General features: G+C 39.6%; 1 protein-coding gene and 1 long non-coding RNA gene across 5 annotated transcripts in view; one reads left to right on the top strand and one right to left on the bottom strand.

Moving 5' to 3' along the window:
- Positions 1-3,518: 3,518 nt before the first annotated feature.
- Positions 3,519-20,143, bottom strand: part of LOC118519248 (uncharacterized) — a 34,275-nt gene continuing 17,650 nt past the window's right edge. Inside the window, exon 3 of one of the 2 annotated variants that reach the window (XR_013445175.1) lies at positions 3,519-3,599. This is a non-coding gene — a long non-coding RNA (uncharacterized LOC118519248). Of the gene's footprint in view, positions 3,600-9,342; positions 9,426-20,143 lie in introns of those variants that run through there. The other variant, XR_004909072.2, reaches the window with a different exon arrangement.
- BTLA (B and T lymphocyte associated) overlaps positions 11,066-20,143 on the top strand; it is a 31,616-nt gene continuing 22,538 nt past the window's right edge. For all 3 annotated transcript variants that reach the window (XM_036066612.2, XM_078065991.1, XM_036066610.2), the window contains exon 1: positions 11,066-11,404. In XM_036066612.2, coding sequence (XP_035922505.1) covers positions 11,317-11,404 — 88 coding nt within the window. In that variant the 5' untranslated portion in view covers positions 11,066-11,316. The remainder of the gene's footprint in view (positions 11,405-20,143) is intronic.

Below are 20,143 nucleotides of genomic sequence, written 5' to 3'. Positions count from 1 at the left end.
TTGGTATTTCTTCTCACTCTGTAGCCCCTAAGTTGGTTTTCTGGTGCTTCAAGAAATTTGAAATGAGTCCTTTTTTGATTAAACTAGCTATAGACAATTCTGTTATCTAAAATACAGTCATTCCTCTCAGGACAGTGCACAGAAAGTATCACAACCCTAAACTGTAGCTTTGGCTATAAAAAGGAAATAGGGAGAAGGATTCTAAGGATTTAGATTTTATAGACTGGAAAACTTGTGAACCAAGTTATATGTCAAACAATCCTTGAATGGCAGAACCCATGCTAGCTATGCCTGTAACATTAACCAAAATGTTAGGAAAAATTCAAAATATTAGTGTAAGTGTGCTGATTCCTGCCGCTTTTAGCAAAATTCTGCAAGATACAGATCAACTCAAGGTGGCGATGGAAGGAAATAGCATTTGGCTAAGAGAGGCCATGGGCTTGTGGCCTGCAATCTAAGTAGACTAAACCTTCAGTAATTTGGAATCTTGCAGAGTTAAAAAAAATCCACCTGTGGCATTTACCCAAAGGAGTTAAAAACTTATGTTCACACAAAAATCTGCACAAAGATATTTATAGCAGCTTAATTCATAATTGTGAAAATTTGGAAGTAGCCAAGATGCCCTTCAGTAGGTGCTTGGATAAACAAATAGGTACATCCAGATAATGAAATATTATTTGGCAGTAAAAAAGAAATGAGCTATCATTTCCATTTTCATGGAAAAACATAGAGGAATCTTAAATGCATATTAAGTGAAAGAAGCCAATCTGAAAAGGCTACACACTGTATGATTCCAACTACATGACATTATGGAAAAAGCAAAGCTATGGCCATGGTAGTTACAAGGGGGTAGAGAGGAGAGAGGCCGGGATGAGTAGGCAGAGCACAGTGATTTTTTAAGGCAATGAAATTAGTCTCCATGATACTATAATGTCATTATACATGTGTCAAAACCCATAGAAAGTACAACACTGAGTGAATCCTAATGTTAACTATGGGCTTTGGTGATAATGATGTGTATTGTAACAAAAGTGCTGCTCTGGTACAGGATGTTGATGGTAGGGGAGGCCGTACTTGTGTGGGGGAAGGGAGTATATGGGAACTCTCTGTACTTTCTACTCAAATGGAAAAAGGACCAATTGGTGGAGGCTATGATGCACTTCCAGATTCCCTTCAGAACCGAAGCACTAATTTCTCCAGCTGCTGAGAGTGTTCCTAGCTGAGAGTCCTCAGCTGTCAATCTTGTCTTGGAATTTGCTAAAGAGAAGTACTTCACCAAAGGACCTTTCCTAGAGACAGCTTATATCCAATGATTGGTCAATGCAGGTACATAAAGTCCGTGTCTTCTTAACCAAACTACTCTAAGGGGCTGAACCAGTGTCAGACCTCCCTTGGGTGGCTGAGGACTTTGCTGAGACTGCATCACAGTCTGGGGGCTCCCTCTTCTTAGTCCTACTCTCTTCTCAGGCCCTGCACTCACTGATCCCTGGAGCACTCTCCAATAAATTTCCTGTACCCTAAACTCTGCCTCAGAGTCTGCTTCCCAGGGAACTTAATCTTCAGGGACTAGGAAGAAACTGCAGAGGACAGAGGCTGGGGCACCAGATGCACTAAACAAGGAATTTGTCCACTGTTGTAGCAGGGGACACTCACTCTTGACCTTCCTTTTCTTTATAAATTTTTCTGTGTGTGTGTCTGTGTGTGTCTTTTTCCTAAAAACTGAAAAGAAATCATACTGATGCTTTTGCCCTTGGCTTCAAGTAGCCTCTACATAATATGGAGCACTGATGCACCATGGCCTAGAAAAAAGATGCAGAAACATGTTATTTTTATCAAACTGGACCAAATATTATTCAATTAGAATTGATGACTACCATAGAGTAATTTAAGCTTTGAATACTATATTCTTTCCTCATTTTGGCAGAGTAGTTTTAAAGTGGGACTCCCTTACGTCTTATTATTACAAGTAACACTTCACTCAACAATCAAAAAATTGCATATGAAAAATTTTAAAAACACCATCATGGGAATGTTGGGAACATATAACTTGCCTTTCGGGTCATAGATCATGGAACCATGAGAAGCTACATACAAATCTGATGGGGAGAATATGTGTCTTCCACATATCTTGACTTGAACAAGGTAGCAAGGTGAGATATTGGTATTGTCCCTTTTGGAGAAGAAAATGTGTTCTTCATAGATATTTAGGTGGCCAAAGTGGTGGATATGGTAGCAACAGCTTCAGCCCATCTTTCTCAGTAATGGAACCTAGAAATTTAGTTGGGCATTTTTCCTGCCTGGATAGATTCTATTTACAAGTCTTCCTTGCAGGAAGATGGGATCATATGATTAAGTCAGGGTTAGTGTGTTGTAGGTGAAAGGTTGGTATTGGATTTCCAGAAAAGGTCTCACTCATCCCCATGGGCTGCTTCTTTTGACCTTCTGCCTCCCTCTTTGAGCCCGCAAGTCAGAAATGATGACTGGAGCTGAGACCATCCAACTTGGACCATGGACTTGACCTTCTGCCTCCCTCTTGGAGCCCGCAAGTCAGATATGATGACTGGAGCTGAGACCATCCAACTTGGACCATGGACCCAGAAGACAGATGTCAAAGTTAAGAAGTGAAGAAAAAGACAGGAGACACGGTCACTGAAGGAGAAGCCAAGATGTTAGCCCCATCCTGCTTACCTCTAAACCTCTTTTGCTTGTGAACAACAATCTTGTATTTTATTTAAGCTATCACAATTTTGGATTTTCCTACTATATACGCTGAACTTAATTCAAACTGATACAGAATTCAAGTGAGGTGATCCTAAAACAGCCTCTTGAACTGTCATCACTCTTCCAAGGGAAGTTGAGGGATGGGCTGCCTGGTGTCCTCAATAGTTATTGGGTACACTGAGATTCATAGGAGATAATTAGGCCCTAAAACATCATAGCTTCTTATAGTTCAGCCACATCATACTGTTTCTAAAAGAAATTCCATGAAGGTTCTATAGTGATTCAAGTTTTCTCTTGTATTAGTGTAGAATATTTGCTAGACATTAAACATTTTTATATTTACTGGGAATTTGTGTGATGGAGAGCAAAATAATGTCGCTCATTACTTTTCTATTACCATTGTAATAACCACAGATTCAGTGGCTTAAAACAACACAGATTTATTCTCTTACAGTTCCAGAGGTCAGAAGTCCAAAATGAGTCTTACAAGGTTAAAGTCAAGATATCAGCAAAGCTGATTCTTTCTGATGGCTCGAGGGGAGAATCCCTTCCTTGTCTCTTGCAGCTTCTAGAGACTGCTGACGTTTCTTGGTTTGTGGCCACATCTCAATCTCTGCTTCTGTTGTCACATTGCCTTCTCCTCCATCTCTGACTCCCATATCCCTCTAAGGATTACATCGGGCTCATGGGGATAACCCAGGATAATCTCTCCATCTCGAGGTCCTTAATCAAATCTGCAAAGTTACTTTAGCCATATAAGATAGCAGAGGGTCCCGGGTTCCAGGTTTTAGGATGTGGACACATTTGGGAGGTTGTTTTTCAGCCTACCACACTCACTTAGACATCTTGATTTAGAAATCATCCAGGAAAGGTTTTTTCTAATTTAAAGGCAACAGAAATTATTAGATATGTTTACTTTTAAAAAGGTAACTTCTATAAATCAAAAGCTATTATTAAAATGTTAAAAGGAAAAAAACAGACTATTTGCCTAAAATATAACAGGCAAGGTGACAAGAGTTTAATATAGTCAATATATGCATTATTTTATTTATTTATGTATGTATGTATGTGTGTATGTAGTGTTCCATGATTCATTATTTGCATGTAACACCCAGTGCTCCATGCAATATGTGCCCTCCTTAATACCCATCACCGGGCTAACCCATCCCCCCAACCCCCTCTGCTCTAAAACCCTCAGTTTGTTTTTCAGAGTCCATAGTCTCTCATGGTTCGTCTCCGCCTCTGATTTCTCCCCCCTTCATTAGCGCTCACCATAGCACATACCCTCCCCAATGTCTATCACCCAGCCATCCCATCCCTCCCACCCCCCACCACTCCAGCAACCCTCAGTATGTTTCCTGAGATTAAGGATTCCTTATATCAGTGAGATAATATGATACTTGTCTTTCTCTGATTGACTTATTTCACTTAGCATAATACCGTCTAGTTCCATCTACGTCATTGCAAATGGCAAGATTTCATTTTTTGATGGCTGCATAATATTCCATTGTATATATATACCACTTCTTTATCCATTCATCTGTCGATGGACATCTGGGCTCATTCCATAGTTTGGCTATTGTGGACATTGCTGCTATAAACATTGGGGTGCAGATGCTCCTTCAGATCACTGCATTTGTATCTTTGGGGTAAATACCCAGTAGTGCAATTGCTAGGTCTATTTTCAACTTTTTGAGGAAACTTCATACTGTTTTTCCAGAATGGCTGCACTAGCTTGCATTCCCACCAACAGTGTAAGAGGGTTCCCCTTTTCTCTGCATCCTCACCAACATCTGTCATTTCTTGACTTGTTAATTTTAGCCATCCTGACTGTTGTGAGTGGTATCTCATTGTGGTTTTGATTTGTATTTCCCCACTTACATGTGGGTTTTTTTTCAATAAATATATTGGAAAATGTTTTGGGAGATTTGGGACAATTTGAAAAAACTCACAGATGAACCCCATACCCTAGAACTATCAAAAAAATTAAGAAAATGGTATGTCATGAATGCAGAGGTGCTAGTCTAGTTTATTATTTACTACTATAAGATATACAAAAATCTATTATATAAAGTTAAAATTTATCAAAACTCACAAACATTTAACAGGCTGGACATAGCACCATGCACAATTGAGAGAAATGTAAACAAACATAAAGACATAGTATTAAATTGTAACTGAATAAAATATACTGTAGTACATTCTGCAGTGCTGTAATAATTTCCTAATGACCTTCTGTTGCTATTGCAATGAGCCTGAGTGTTGAGAGTAGCCACTTAAAATGCCCTGTGAGGCTAGTCATCTCTGTGTGAACAGTTCCTCTCTCCAGCAAATTGTACATTGCAGTAAAGAGTGGTGTCTCCTGGCTCTCACTATTAATATTTAAGTTTTGGGAGTGTCAAAAGTTATATTCAGATTTTCGACTGTGTGGGAGGCTGAAACCCCTAACCCCTATGTTATTCAAGGATCAACTATATAGTTATTTGGGTTTATTAACACCAACTCTAATCAATACTAAAGGGATAAATGACCAAAAGGTAGTCAGTTACCATTGGCACAGCTCTATCAGAGGTTAAAATATGAATACTGCACTTTTGGACCAGTTGGTGAATGGCACCTAGTTTGCTGCCCTGAGTCCTCAAGTACTCCCTGCTTCTTCCCTGACTTCCTGCAACCCCTCCTTGGGACCTCTCATTTTGGATCTCCTAATTATTGAGCAACTAAAATGACTGCCCCAGCTGGGGCCTCCAGAAAGCTGTTCCAGCTCTGTAGCCAGCATTTGATCTAACTGGTACCATACTGGTTATGAAGTGTGTGTATATATATATATATATATATATATATATATATATACACACATATATATATTTCATTTCAGGACAAACTTCTCCCAAATTTATTTCTTCGAACTTACTCCAAAATAAAGCTAACTCCATTGTGTTTTGCTTTAAATTACTGCTTACTTCATCTGCATGGGTTTTTTTTTTTTTCCCCTCAAAAAGCCACATAAATAAGGAGAGGACTCTGCCGCTAAGATAAACGTGAATGAGTATATGCAGTGCAGTGCTGAAAAAGCTTTTTACTTTTTTTGGTTCCGATTTCCACAATGCTCTTAGCTACTTTCACTGTTATAGTTAAAAGAATGTGAATTTTCCACATTTCTGCCTCTTTTGCCTGTGTTTTCAATATTTTCTCCATTGATTGGCTGATCTTTACAGTTTCTCCCAAATTGACTAACTTAATCCTGCTATTTTTACTAACTAGCTTTCATGCCTTCCTACCTTCTACAGAATAGATCCCCCCTATGAAGAATACTACCCCCTGAACAAGGGGTAAAGGGAAGCAAAATAAGAAACATATTCCATATTATCATAACTATGCAAAATTAATGTGTTAGACTGGGTTCTCCAAATGCAGGCTCCAAAATAGGATGGAAATTGTAAGGATTAGATTAAGAGAGATGCCTGTGAGAAAAAATGGGGAGGTATGAGAGAAAAATGGAGGGGATGGAAAAAAGACCACAAAGTAAGCTTGATCCCTAGTGATGGGGAGAGGGAAGTAGTTTGGGTGGAAGCATCCTAGACTACTGTGTACTCTAAGGAAGGTTTGGCAAGGCTATACGGGAGTCCTTAAGCCATAGTTTGTCATTAGAGGAGTCTTGTTTCTCAGAAATGAACCTGCCTTGGTATTTCCATTGTCTTCGATCACTGGCTGAAAGTCTTGGCCTCATGGCACAAATGGGGTGATGGATTTTGGCATGCAGACCCTGGGGCTCCTGTTCTATTACGCTCCTTGTAGTTGGAAATCTACAAGGTATGCCACCCTTCTTTTCCAGGTAGCCCCCCCAATTCCTCCTGGAAGAACAAGTTAATGGCTTCAGACTCTAATATTTGGCTGAGATCTGAAGCTGCAGGCACATCAAAGCATACACACATCCACAAAAATAAAAGATAAAACAATTTGCAAAGCTATGATGCATCCCCAAGTTGGTTTCATGAGGAAGCAATGAGATAAACATACACAATAGCAAAAAAATATTGTACAAGTAAGTACTACAAGCACATACAAATATAGTACACACAGGTGCATAGGATATAAAGGAAGTCAACTTTCTCTCTCTGTCCAGGCTGCAAAGATACCAATAAACCAGACATAGGAACAATATAGTTTTCTGTCTGAGTGGGAGGAAAGAAAGGAAAATGCATTTGTCAGGATCTTAGTTTTGTGCCAGGCACTGTGGTATGTGGTTTCATGTATGCTAACTTCAAATATATAGTACTATTTAAGTCCCTTATTGAATACTCATAACAACCTTTCACATAGCTGTTATTATTCCTGCTTTACAGACTAACAGGATTCAAGGAAATATTAGATTCAAAGTTGAATAACTTGTCTAAGATCACGCATCTAGTAAATGAGAGATCCAGAATACATTCCAAGTCTGTCAATAGGAAAGTCAAGGGGAGAAGGTCATTCTTGGGCATTCTCTGTACATACATTTTTATTTATTTTCCCCCAAATCATCTTCAGTCTTCTAAGTTTTGCAGCTGAGGGTATTTTATATTGTGTTTTGGGTGAACCTTATCCACCTCACAGTGCAGGACAATCCTCTCACCAAAGGGACACTTTAAGGAGTAAAGGGGAAAGGTTCAATACCAAGTTGGTCTCTTTGCCTGTCTCGGGGTGTGGGGCCAATGACTGATCCTTTTCTGTATTCCAGTTTCAGAGAATGGGCCCTGCCTTGGTTACCTGTCCAGCCCTCTAGTCCTGCTGTGACAGCACCACTGTTTTGACCGCTTCCAGTCTTTTGGATGTTTAGAGCGCTTTCCCAATGTGGGCCCTTCTTTATATCTCCTGCTCTTCTTTACATCTTCTGCCCTTCTAAAACTTCTAAATCTTTCTGCCCTTTACTTCAGAGGCCTCCCTGCATGGCTGATCCATCCTTGTGAATTTAGGGGGAATTAAGACCATCTTTAATCTGCTACATTTCTTCGCTAATCAAAGCTTTGTTACCACACTTATTCAGAGTCTCAATCTCCATGAAACAATGACTCCCATTAGCAAATAAACATATTCAAATTGTTCCACCATCATTATTTCTTGGCTTATGAACATAGGGCTTCCTGGTATCCATCTTGTCCAAATTAAAGCCCATCTTTGGTTTAGGAATAATTATAGATGTAATTTGCTGATCACTTTGCATACATTATCTCAGTTCACCAACATAACAGATAGATGTTATTACCATATGTGTTCTAGAGAACAGGAAATTGAGATGTGGAATAGATTTAGTTCTCTGGAAGCAGACATTGAGATAGATTAGTGATGAGGACCTTTGAAAGTAAGGGGGCAGAAGCACGACTGGGCAGAGGAACAAGTCAAACTGTGATATAGGCATGACATAACCTTGGCTGACAACCTGGAGCTCTGGGTCAAGTATTGCCCATCAGCATCCCATGGGAGCCCCAAATGGCCAGCCATTTTTACATTTTCCTTTCTCCATCACTGGATGCAGGCTGTCGTGGAAAAGCATGACCTTGGACAAGGTGAGTCTCAACTTGGCAGTCACTAACAAAGTTTATACCTGGAAGCTGTCTGCCAACCGCATTCCCCACAGCCAAGAGCAAATCTGTCCTTGAAGGGGCACCCAAGTTGTACATCTCTGTGTCTAGAATAAACTCTAAGAATCCAGGAATTTATTAAAGGTTCTACAGCTAATAAGTAGCAAAGATTTGGTACCAAGTCTTTTGTGACTCAAAATCCGTGTCTCCCACCAACTCATTCTTGGTTTCCAAATATCCATTCAAATCAGCTATCAGAATCACTTTGGGGGATTTCTTTAAAATAGGGATATGTGGCCTCAATCCTGTGAGATTCTCATTCAGTGGACATAGATGGGATCCGGGAATCCCACCCAGTGTATAAAAAGTGCCCAGACTGATTCTAAGGTACAAGCATATTTGGAAACCATTGCTATCAAGAATATTGATGAGGAGACGACACCAAGCAGAAGAATGGAAAAAGTTTTAAATGCTGGACTACATATGTGGCAGAAGCTATGCAATGTTTTTTGGGGTGCTAAAATTTTTAAAACCAAGATTCATCCCTCTGGGCTGATGTTGTCTAATGTCAGTGGAAAGCTCTCTCTAGGGTCCTGCATCTGTTTTGTGTTTGCTGTTTCTCTGACCCTCCTGACATAAAAATATTGGAGAAAGTACAGCTACTTCATGATTCATGAAAGCAACTGAATCTGTAAGTGAACTGAAGAATTTGCTCTGTATGTAGCTCCTAAAATGTTCGGAAATGAATTTTAAGAAGCCCAATTCTACTTTGCTTTTTGTCTTTCACAATAAAATTGGAGATAGATTGATGCTTTTAAAACTGATCCTAAAACACAATGCAATCACTTTTTTAAATGTAGTAAATTCCTCAAAAATGTAGTAAATTCTTTAAATTTGCACATTTAAATAAAAAGTACAATTTTTTAATCAAACAGTACTTAATTATAATGGGACAAGGGTCAGAATAGAAATGTAATTGCTAGATGAAGTAGAAATTTAAAGCAAAATTGACTTGTAACTGAGCTAACAAACTTTGGAGCCAGGATTCTTTCATTTTTTTTTTTTTTTTTAATTATTAGAATGAAGACAGGAGTCAGATTCTGAGGGAGAGTTCTGTCTTCAGCGGGACTCTCAGGACTCCAGCTGTGGAGGAATAAAGAGCCAGTCATGGTGATAAAAGTAACAAAATAGATATCTTTAAAAATACACTAGATGTTACATAAGGTTTTTTTTTTTTTCCAAATTTTGTCTCATTAGCATGGGCTTTTTCAATATGAAAAAAATCCTTAAAATAGTAGATCAAAAAGGTTTTATGCTGAGATAAACAAAGTATATATAACTTGTCTCTGGTTTGGGACAATATCTTGGGATCCTTGGCTATATGACTTTTGACTTCTGGGACCATTTTAAATGGATAATGAGCCTTGCCTCAGCTGACACAGGAAGTTTGCATTCCACCTTGAGCACGGGAAAGAAAGTTGTGTAAATGCTGGGTAAATATTTCACAGGATGTTTACTCAGTAAGTAATGGATGTCCTAAGGTACAGTTGCTCTGTGTTAAACTGTGGTGGTTGAAATACATGAATATTTCAGTTCCAACACTAAAGACAGATACAAGGAGATTATAGTACTGGTTCACTGAGCTCTTTAAAATCATTCATCTTGGGGCCTCCAACCATCACACAATGTCTGTTTGAATCAATAAATACAATGATAATTTTTTTAAAAACTTATGTACTTAGAACCATTGAAGTTTGGCCTTGGAAGAAAATCACCAGCCTCCAGGAGAAAGACTTACAAAATCAGCTTCTGTCAATGACCACAGATATCACAAATCTAGATTTCTCATTTGGAATCTCAAATGGGTGAATTTAATTAGCTCCTATAATTAGAAGCACAGGGGTGCCTGGGTGGCTCAGTTGGTTAAGCGTCTGCCTTCGGCTCAGGTCATGATCCTGGAGTCCCGGAATTGAACCCCAGGTCCAGCTTCCTGCTTGGTGAGGAGTCTGCTTCTCCCTCTGCCCCTCACCGACTCATGCTCTCTCTCTCTCACTCTCAAATAAAAAAATAAAATCTTAAATATATATATATACATATATATATATATAAATATATAAAATTAGAAACACAGCTAATTATTACAAGTGGCCTTGGAGAAAACAGTCTACCTTGACCCTGAGCTATCTGATCTTGAACTTTTCCATTTCTTCTTTTTATTGCTTCTCTTCTATTTCATCCAGACAATACCCACATGAAAAATGTTGAAAATGAAAGTTTCCTTTAACGATATTCAAGATGTCATTTAGCTCGGAACTTTATTATTTAGAGAGAGAACATGTAGCTAATATTAACGATGATCTTGTTCCATTGATATTTATCTACAGATTAAAGACACCTGCCCTTCCCTCATCTGTTGAGGAAGTGCTTCCTGTCACTCATATTCTCCATAACCTCAGATAAATCACTGGTATAATCACAATAAGAATTCTAATCTTGCCATGACATGATGTTTAGGAAGAAAAATCTAAAACCTTTTACATAAAAGAAGTTTCGTAATCTCAAGCTATGAAAAGGGGGAAAAGGCATACTTACCATAGGTACTTTTTACCATGAATTCCCTGACCTTAATTTGATTAAAATCTCAACCTAAAGATTGCAACAATATAGATTTCTTTAGAGTTTGATTTTTCATGTCACTCAACTTTGAATGAGAAAAACCTCAATGTGGGGCAGAAAGGGTGGTAAAGCGGAAGGAGAAGTTAAGGACGGAGCCGCTTTGCAGATCAGTGTTTGAAAGTGAACAGCCGATTTGACAAGCAGCAAAAACCACAGAACATAGTACCACATCGTCTTTCTGTTCACTTCGTTTCACAAACGATTCAGGCTCTTCCTACTGTCTTCTGCCACCTCCTTGCTCTTCTCTACTTATTTCACTGATGTCACTGAGGTAGGTAACCTGGTCCAATCCTGAAGAATTCAAGGGAGGAAGAGAAGTCTACCTGTGAAGTTTTTCTGTCCCTGATATGCACAGGAAATGAAGACATTGCCTGGCATGCTTGGAATTGGGAAATTGTGTTGGGTGTTCTTCCTAATCCCACATCTGGGCATCTGGAGTATCAACGGTAAGGCACCTATGTAGATAATCTCTTGTTTTTTTTCCCAGGGGGTGGTGGAGGGAATGTTTCGCTTGCGATGTCAAGTGGATAATGGTGGATGAAACATGTAGTGAGATTTGCTCACTGAGCACGTTCTAGGATATCAACCAAACAAGAACATGGTTTTCAAGTCATAGCTTGACTGATTTTCTTAAAAAACATGTTCCGATGGTAAGGAAAGAGAATTGGGCAGATGTTATAAATAAGGTACAAATTTATCACTACTTCTAGCAAAAATGCTCTGGATGCCATCCTGATGATTGAATAGCTTGTCTTTTCGAGACGGAGGCAAACAGAGTGCTGTAGTGTTCAGCTGGATGGGTGTTGGATAACAGGGGTTGTACCTGACTCTGTGGTTACCCTTGAGTAATGTCACTAAATAGAGTTGCCCTATTTGCCTCAGTGGGGTGTGTGCCTGGAGAATACCGAATGAGAAAATGCTCAGAAATCGAGGATCAGAGCATTCTGTCATTGTTTCTATTAGGCTCAAAGAGAATGGTTCCTACTAGGGTGTCATGTGGCATAGAAAACAGCTTGAGGTCTGCATAGATGTGTGGCCACCTCTGCAAAGATTTTATGAGGGCAAAAAAGCAATTTCTTCCTTCTAGTGAGTTCATTTTCTCCCTTACATGGACACAGGGGCCCATATATTGAAAGACTGTTAACAGCTAGCAGAAGTTTCTGATTTTCTCAGGTCTGATTTCAAATCTTCTGCCTGGTTATTCCCACAAACACACATACTCTTATCAGTTTGTGTGCTGTGGTTTTAAGCTGGAAAATATGGTGACTGAAATCCTCTAGAATGTCATCTTAAATTCTGGAACTGCTTGGTTTGGAATTTGTCTCCGTGGATGTTAGGATGACACACGACCAGGTGCAGAATAAAAATTCCCAGGCACCTAAGCATTGTTATGTGTGTGAGTAATTTACATTGATGAGGTTCTTAGATGGCTGGCTGGGTTTTTAATTTTCCATCAGATGCCTAAAATCACACAGCTGTAACTGGAGTCATATATTAAATAGAATTCTTACCAATTTGAAGAGCACATAAACTATCCTCTGTGAAATGGAGGAAAATAATGTTCAGTGCTGGGGCGCCTGGATGGCTCAGTCGGTTAAGTGTCTGCCTTCGGCTCAGGTCATGATCCCAGGGTCCTGGGATTGAGTCCTGCATCGGGCTCCCTGTTCAGCAGGAAGTCTGCTTCTCCCTGTCCCTCTGCCCCTTCCTCTGCTTGTGTTCTCTCTCTGTCAAATGAATAAATAAAATCTTTAAAAAAAGAATGTTCAGTGCTGTATCACACTGGGAGTGGGGTACAATTTCTATTCCCCTCCCAATGTGTTTACAAAGCTAGACTGGGGCCAGGGAGGTTAGGACTGAGTTTGTTTACTGGCTCTGCCACTTACTGTGTGACCTTGGTGAAGTTTCTTATCCTCTCTTAGCCTTAGTCTCCTCATTTGTAAGATAGAGATAATAATTATACCTAAAATATGGGCCTATTGTGAAGACTATAAATGCAGTAATATGGGAGAAGTGCCTGGTATAATAAGTGCACATAATAAAAGCTGGTAAATGTTAATGGTGTTTTGCTGATATTATTTTCACCAAGCACCCCCCACAAAATTCAGTTAAATGGGAAATAAGTGTTAATGTTATCGTTTTAAATAGTTGAGCTTTTAAAGCTTTAAAAAAAAAAGTGAATAAATAAAATACACTGCACAATATATTTGACCCCAACTATAGAGAATCAAATTATTTGGAAAATGAAATGGAAAGCCTCAAAGTGCCAACCAGGTTTACTGTAAAGCAGTTGATAGATTGAAGCATTACTTGCATTAAATTTAAGATATAGGTTGAGATAAATGTTTAGTGAGAATTGTTCTCCCAGACAGAGCTGATGGCTCCATTCCTTAAAACCACATTAATTTTAACCTATTTATCTTGGGAATTTTCTGTGATTTACTAAATTACTGAGTTCTTTACACTGGCACGGTTTCAAAATGCCTAAATATTTTTTTAATTTTTAATTTAATTTTTCTTTAATTTTTATGGATTTCTTTCCCTCCACTTAAAAGCAATATGAGATCTGTGTGCCTCTTCTCAGGAATGAGGCTGCATCTACCATAAGGTTGGAAAAAAATGTTATATTCTCTATAAACTTCTTGTTTAAGGTCCTTCTTTATAATAAAATTACGCTTGCTTGCTTTTTGTGTTTCTCAAAAAAAAAAAAAAAAAAATAGAGGGAACTCTGCCCCTTAGTATCTGGCTATGATTTCGATCTCTGTCTTGATGAAAGGAATAAAGGCGTCCACACCTTCCTTTCATGCACAGATGGGCAGATTATACTAGGAAGAACGAGGCTGCAAGTGGAGATGCATCACCAGGGAGCAGCTCGCAGCTGCAAGGCTTTGGACCACTTGTTCAGTTGAGGATCAACCAAGGATTCCGTCTTCAAGCAGGCCGAAGTCCTGCAGTTAATGTCTGGGTACCACTTGGCACTATATATGGCCTGAAGTGAAGACAGTAGGAAATCTTTGACTGACCGCTGCTTATTGTGATAAAAAAAAAAATAAATCTAATCTGATCTAGTACCGGTGGCCACTTATGGTTTGGCTCCATCAGGAACACATTAGTTAGGTCTGAGTCTCCATTTGGCACTTGTCTATGTCCTCTTTCTCCTTCACTATGATAGTTGAGTATGGTCCATGGATCCATACCCCACATTCCACTCAGATTGTCCCTTCACTGGGAACTGGCCATATCCTTGGGTCAGAGCAAAAACAGGGCAGAAAGTGCTCCGCACCTATCATTTTTTGAAGTTCCTTTTTGATAACACAGTGTCTTTATCAGGCTTATTGCCATGGCTCTAGCTATTTGTTCCTATTGAAATGTGTACCTGGTGTGCTGGAGGTAGAACTCATTCTTCTGCCAAATGCTTGTGTATTGTTATTACCAAAAGGCCTGCCACAAAATATGATTACCTTTTACGTAAATGTCTAGGAAAATATTCTGCAGCTAAAGGACTTCCTGGATTAAGGCATGAAAAGATTAACCCGTGTGCTGATAAGAGCCTTGAATAGACTTTCCTAACCCTGAGAAGTTCTTTAATTAATTGTTGCTTCCTCTGTCCCACTATCAAAATTTCCTCTGTTGTAGTGTTGAAGTCAAATGCTGCTTATCTTGCTCTCCTGGGGCTTTCCTACTTAATTTTCATTATTTGTGAGTTTCATCTTTACTTACGAGTTCCAAATTGTTGAAGGAAAAATGTTCAAAGGTGTTCATAATCAGGTCGCCAAATTAAATCAATCTTTTGCTGTGTTTCTTGGAAAGGCAGTGGCAGAGTAGTTAGGATCAGGGACTAGAGCCAGACCGCCTGGATTACTGTCCCCTCTCTGCCATTTACTGTGACTGTAACCTCTCTGGTTCTGTTTCCTCATCTCAGCAACGGGGACAATATTGACACTGATCTTCTAGGGTTGCTGCAGTAAGTGAATTAATTCTATACAACACTTAGAACACATTAATTTTAACCTTTATATCTTGAGGATTTCCTATGATTTACTTGACGCATCATTAAGTGCCACTTTAGCTAATAATGTCACTTTAGCTAATAATGTTCTTTTAGTCCAAAATTTAGCTTGATAATTCCCTTCAAGTAGGCTTAGGAGGCCATCTCTTGTTTGGGGTTGAGAAAAGTTGTCTATAAATAACTCTTGATATCATTATCTACAATCATCCACAGTTACCAAGCAATAACAAAGCTTTGGTCGTCATGTGACTCCAGTGACATTGCCTTTGTGAGCTGTTCTATCGTATGCACTTTGCTTCTCTTTTCTAATAGTCTCCATTCCCTTACCTCAAAATAGGCTCAGTCTTACCCACCTATCCTTTCATGGTCATGGCCTCTGATTTACATGCTTGTCTCTATGGAAGCAATTACGGTGTGCTTGTGCCCGCATGTGCAGGGGTATCATTCTCAATTGCTCAGAATCTAAACTTGTCTAATTTGAGGCTCACTTTAAACAGAGTCCAGGAGAGTGTTGGAGCGGCCATCTGGGCCAGTCATAGGGAAACCCCAAGTTTAGCTGGTAGAGCTAACTTCTCCTTTTCTCCTTCCTGTTAGCCATATTTATCTTGTGAACACAACCTGTAACTCACGAATGTCATTAGCAGCTCATTGTCCAGAAGTGGTTATAAGGCAGGCTGGGGCACTTAGGTTCTAGCTGGGAGGTTGTGGCCTTATTTAATTTTCTTCTACAATTTAGAAGAGGAGAATTAATATTGGGGGACAGTTGGCAGTTTCTGCTCACATGGATATTGTTAATTATCTTCTAGGGCTTTGAAAATGCCAGTGAATCTCAGTGTGATCTCTGTGGTAGAGTGCATTAGGAAGGGGAGGAAGTACCTGGGAGAGAAGTAGAGGCAGACGTTCCCTGTGTCTTTACAGCAACACAGAACCCATGCTTACCCTGAGCATCCCAAGTAACCACATTATCACTGAAGGCAATATTTAGAAATACTTATGTTGATTTCTGATGCAATGACAAAGTCTCTCTTTGATGCTACTGGCCACAGCTTCTAAGGTATGCTGTAAGTTTTTCTGTGCTGCTTTTCTTCCAGAAGGCACTGTGATCAAGGTAGAGGGCCTAGCATTTCTGAAGGACAGGGCCTCCCAGGAGCAGGCGGTCAAAGTCTTCTGGAACTATTGTCTAAATTGTCAATATGAATCATTATTCTTTAGGGCTCACTAAACTGGCTAAAAACGTTTGCTACTCCACAGAGAGAATTGCAGAATTGGCCAACCAACACTCTACTAGATACTCATTCTTGTCAAATGGGGTGGGCAGAACTCTGCAGAAATGGAACACGTATGAATCCTTTGGCTGTGGTCAGTGACCAGTAGGGTAGAACCACAAGGGGACATTTGTCATTTGGTAGAGATGTAATGGAGAAGTTACTGAAAGAAAGCTTGGAAAAGTATATAAAGACAAAGGTATTTTTACTTCCCACTTTTGACCAAGGCCAGCCTTGCTGGTTAGAGTAATTCTTTTTTATTTTTTATTTTTATTATTTTTTAGAGGGGGGAGGGGCACAGAGAGAGAGAGAGAGAATCATAAGCAGGCTCCATGCCCAGTGTGAACCCCGACATGGGGCTCGATCTCATGACCCTGAGATCATGACCTGAGCCAAAGTCAAGAGTCAGACACAACTGACTGAGCTACCCAGGCGCCCCTGGTTAGTATAATTTTGTAGGATTTCATCTATCATACAAAAGGACATTTTTCTCTGGGATATACTGCCTTTTCTATGTCTATTATATTTGTTTGCCCAATGCATATGCCAGTCATTATGCATGACTGCTGATCCTTGACTCAGCTGCTCAGAGCAGAGGTACTTGGGGCAGACCTTCTGGTTTCCATCTTGTCTCTGCCACCTGCAGGCTTTGCTCAACTACTGTGTCACTTCCCTAAATCCATCCTAAGGAATAATAATACCCGGTATTTTTTTGTTGTCTATTACGAGCCAAGCACAATGCTAAGAACTCTTGCTATGTGTTCTCATTTACTTCTACAACTACCGGCAGATAAGAGCTTTTGCTTTGGAGTTAGCCAGGTCTGGGCTCAAGTCCTGCTCTTGGCTCGGACTCCCATCAGCTGGCTGTCTTCAGCAAGCAGCTTTGCTTCTCTAATACTTCGTTTTTCCAGCTTAAAAATTAAGATAACAACTCTAAGTGCCTGATAAGATTTTAAGGATCAAATGAAACGATATATGTATGGTACCTAAGAGTGAAAATCACATTATAAGAACTCAAAAATATTAGTTATGTCCTTATCTTCCCCCCCATCAGGAGGCTCTAGGGTGGGTCTGCAGCACTTTGATAACGTGAGGTGCTGTGTGCCTGTGAGCAAGTGACAATGAATGTGAAGCAGTGATTCTGGAGGTGATCCCCCAAATGTGACTTATGCCGCTATCCATGTGCTGTGTGACTTGAGGACGGCTAATGCTCTCTGTGGGTCCTGTCTTTTAATATCTCAAGGAGAGGAAATGACACAGGTACTTTGTGAGCTTTGCTGACTGTTAGACAAAGCTATGGCAAATACTAAAATGACTATTTCAAGACAAAACAATTTTAGACTTATCCCAAACTAGATAAAACCAAGAAATGGCTTAAAGTCTTATACTGCTCAATAAAAGGAGATTGAAAAGATAGTCTTCAAATTTTCCCCCAAATAGTCATATCACAGAATGAGAAATTCTAGCCCTAAAAGAAATTGCTTCAAAGTGTGCTAAATAAATACCACATGAAAGCAAACTTAAAGTTTTCACATACCAGTACAATGAGACTTTTAAGGAGGAAATGGTAATAGAGATGATTGTGAAAATTCTCTCAATTTTCTCATTTCTTGTCCTTTGTTTTTTAAGCAATGGGAATGAATTTGGATTCATACTATGTGCATTCTTGTTGTGAAGTTAATTCTTTAATTCTTTCCAGTTCCATTTTACTAAAGGAACTTTACGTTAATGTGAGTCTCTTTCTCTCTTTCTCTCTATGTGCGCATGTTTGCATGTGTGTTTTTAGACAGGGAAGAGATGCCTATCCCCTTCTAAAGACCAATACCACCAAGAAACCACTGACTTTTGTTTGTGTGTCTGTGTGTCAAGTATTCAATTTGGCCTTTTAAAGTTCTTTGGTTTTTTGAGTAAGATTGTAAGCACTGAGATTACTAGCAATTAAGAGGTCCACTATTCAACAAAGCTTCTCTTCCTGTAAAAAAATAAAAAAATAAAGACCAATATCAGACAATATCCACAGAGAAGAAGAAAAACCTGAACTATTATTTCATACTATATCTATGTCTTGGATCCATATTACATGGCATGTTGTTTGTCAGGTAGATGTATGTGAATATCTCTCATCCATGGTAGGGACTGAGGCTCTCAGTTTTCATTGTACCCCTGAGATCATGACACAGGGTTTGGCTTAGATTACCAATGGTCACTCTTTACAATAGAAGCTCTGTTTTAACCTTGCATGCATACATCAAGTTTCCCAGGTGTTCCTAGCACTTCTGGGGATATCTGACTTATGTAGGAGGTTTGTTTACCAGAGTTAAAGTGGTAAGCTTAATGCACACTGCAGAATACATGAAATCAGTGATGTCTGCATGTCAACACTTCATCTCATGTCACCTCATGATTTGCGGAGTCTATGCCGGCTAGCTTATGGTGAGGAGTGTGCCACATGGGCTTTCTGATGCAGTGCATGTGATTCCTTAAGGTGTCCAGGAACCTTCCAGAACCTCTGCTGTGTGATTCCATGGCTGCCGTTGCTGTGCATGAGTTGGTCTTGACTTTGTTCAACCTACTGCCCCAGGGGACCCCTGAACCTATACCAATTTGCAGGGGAACAGGCACTTGCTTCCCTTCCCTGAGGGTCATCAGATCTCCCCAGCTGTCCACCACTCTGGCCCTCGAAAGTAAGGCAGAATGTACCACCGGGAAAGTCTGTTTTCCTCCTCGGGAGACTTGTTTTCCTCCTAAGTCTGAAGACTTCCCTCCTTCTGTAGCCTCCTCACCATGTACCTAAATTTTGGAGCTTTTTCTGTGTTTGTCCATCATGGTATCTTCTGACAGAAGCTGAAATCCTGCTTCACACCACAGAAAATTATTGATGTATTACATCTTTCATGATCATTGGGGTTTTCAAAAATTATTTATTGACACTTTTTTAATTTAATTTAATCTTATTATGTTATGTTACTCACCATACATTACATCATTAGTTTTTGATGTAGTGATCCATGATTCATTGTTTGCGTATAACACCCAGTGCTCCATGCAGTACGTGCCCTCCTTAATACCCATCACCAGGCTCACCCATCCTCCCACCCCCCTCCCCTCTAGAACCCTCAGTTTGTTTCTCAGAGTCCATAGTCTCTCATGGTTCATCTCCCCCTCCGATTTCCCCCCTTCATTTTTCCCTTCCTTCTCCTAATGTCCTCCATGCTATTCCTTATGTTCCACAAATAAGTGAAACCATATGATAATTGACTTTCTCTGCTTGACTTATTTCACTTAGCATAATTTCCTCCAGTCCCATCCATGTTGATGTAAAAGTTCGGTATTCATCCTTTCTGATGGCTGAGTAATATTCCATTGTATATATGGACCACATCTTCTATTGACACTTTTATGTTTAACTCTGTCATAGCTCAAATCGAGGCAGTCTGCACTCATTACAGTCATTCATTTCTTTCAGTAAATATAATCGTTTTGAACTTTCCATGCATGTGTAAGAATTTTTCAATGCAGCAAGAGTGAATCTCAGTTGGGATTTTCCTCGTGGTAACAGTTATAATCAAGGTGCATGGTCTTTAAAAATTAGAAATAATTGTACTTCACATATGATTCATAATCATGAAGCTATTTTTTTTATGAGCTAATAGGTTTCACAAATTACCTACCCTCCCTGGCTCCTGATGGTATTTACACCTGCAGCTACACTTGCTCAACTGGAAGGTACTGGCCCGTGGGGTTATTTGTGGCTGGCATATCTTTCTGATTGGCTGATCCAGGTATCTGGATGACCACAGAGTATCACTTGTTAAATATTTTGAATATCACCCCTCAGTGGACATAAATCAGGCCTTCCCACACTGTATACTTGCAAGGTCTAGTTTTTCTTTAGTGGTTATAGCTTAACCACT

Source organism: Halichoerus grypus, chromosome 1 (genome assembly GCF_964656455.1).
Source record: "Halichoerus grypus chromosome 1, mHalGry1.hap1.1, whole genome shotgun sequence".
NCBI lineage: Eukaryota > Metazoa > Chordata > Mammalia > Carnivora > Phocidae > Halichoerus > Halichoerus grypus.
Note: the sequence above shows the minus strand (reverse complement) of the source record. Positions and strands in the feature narration are given on the sequence as shown.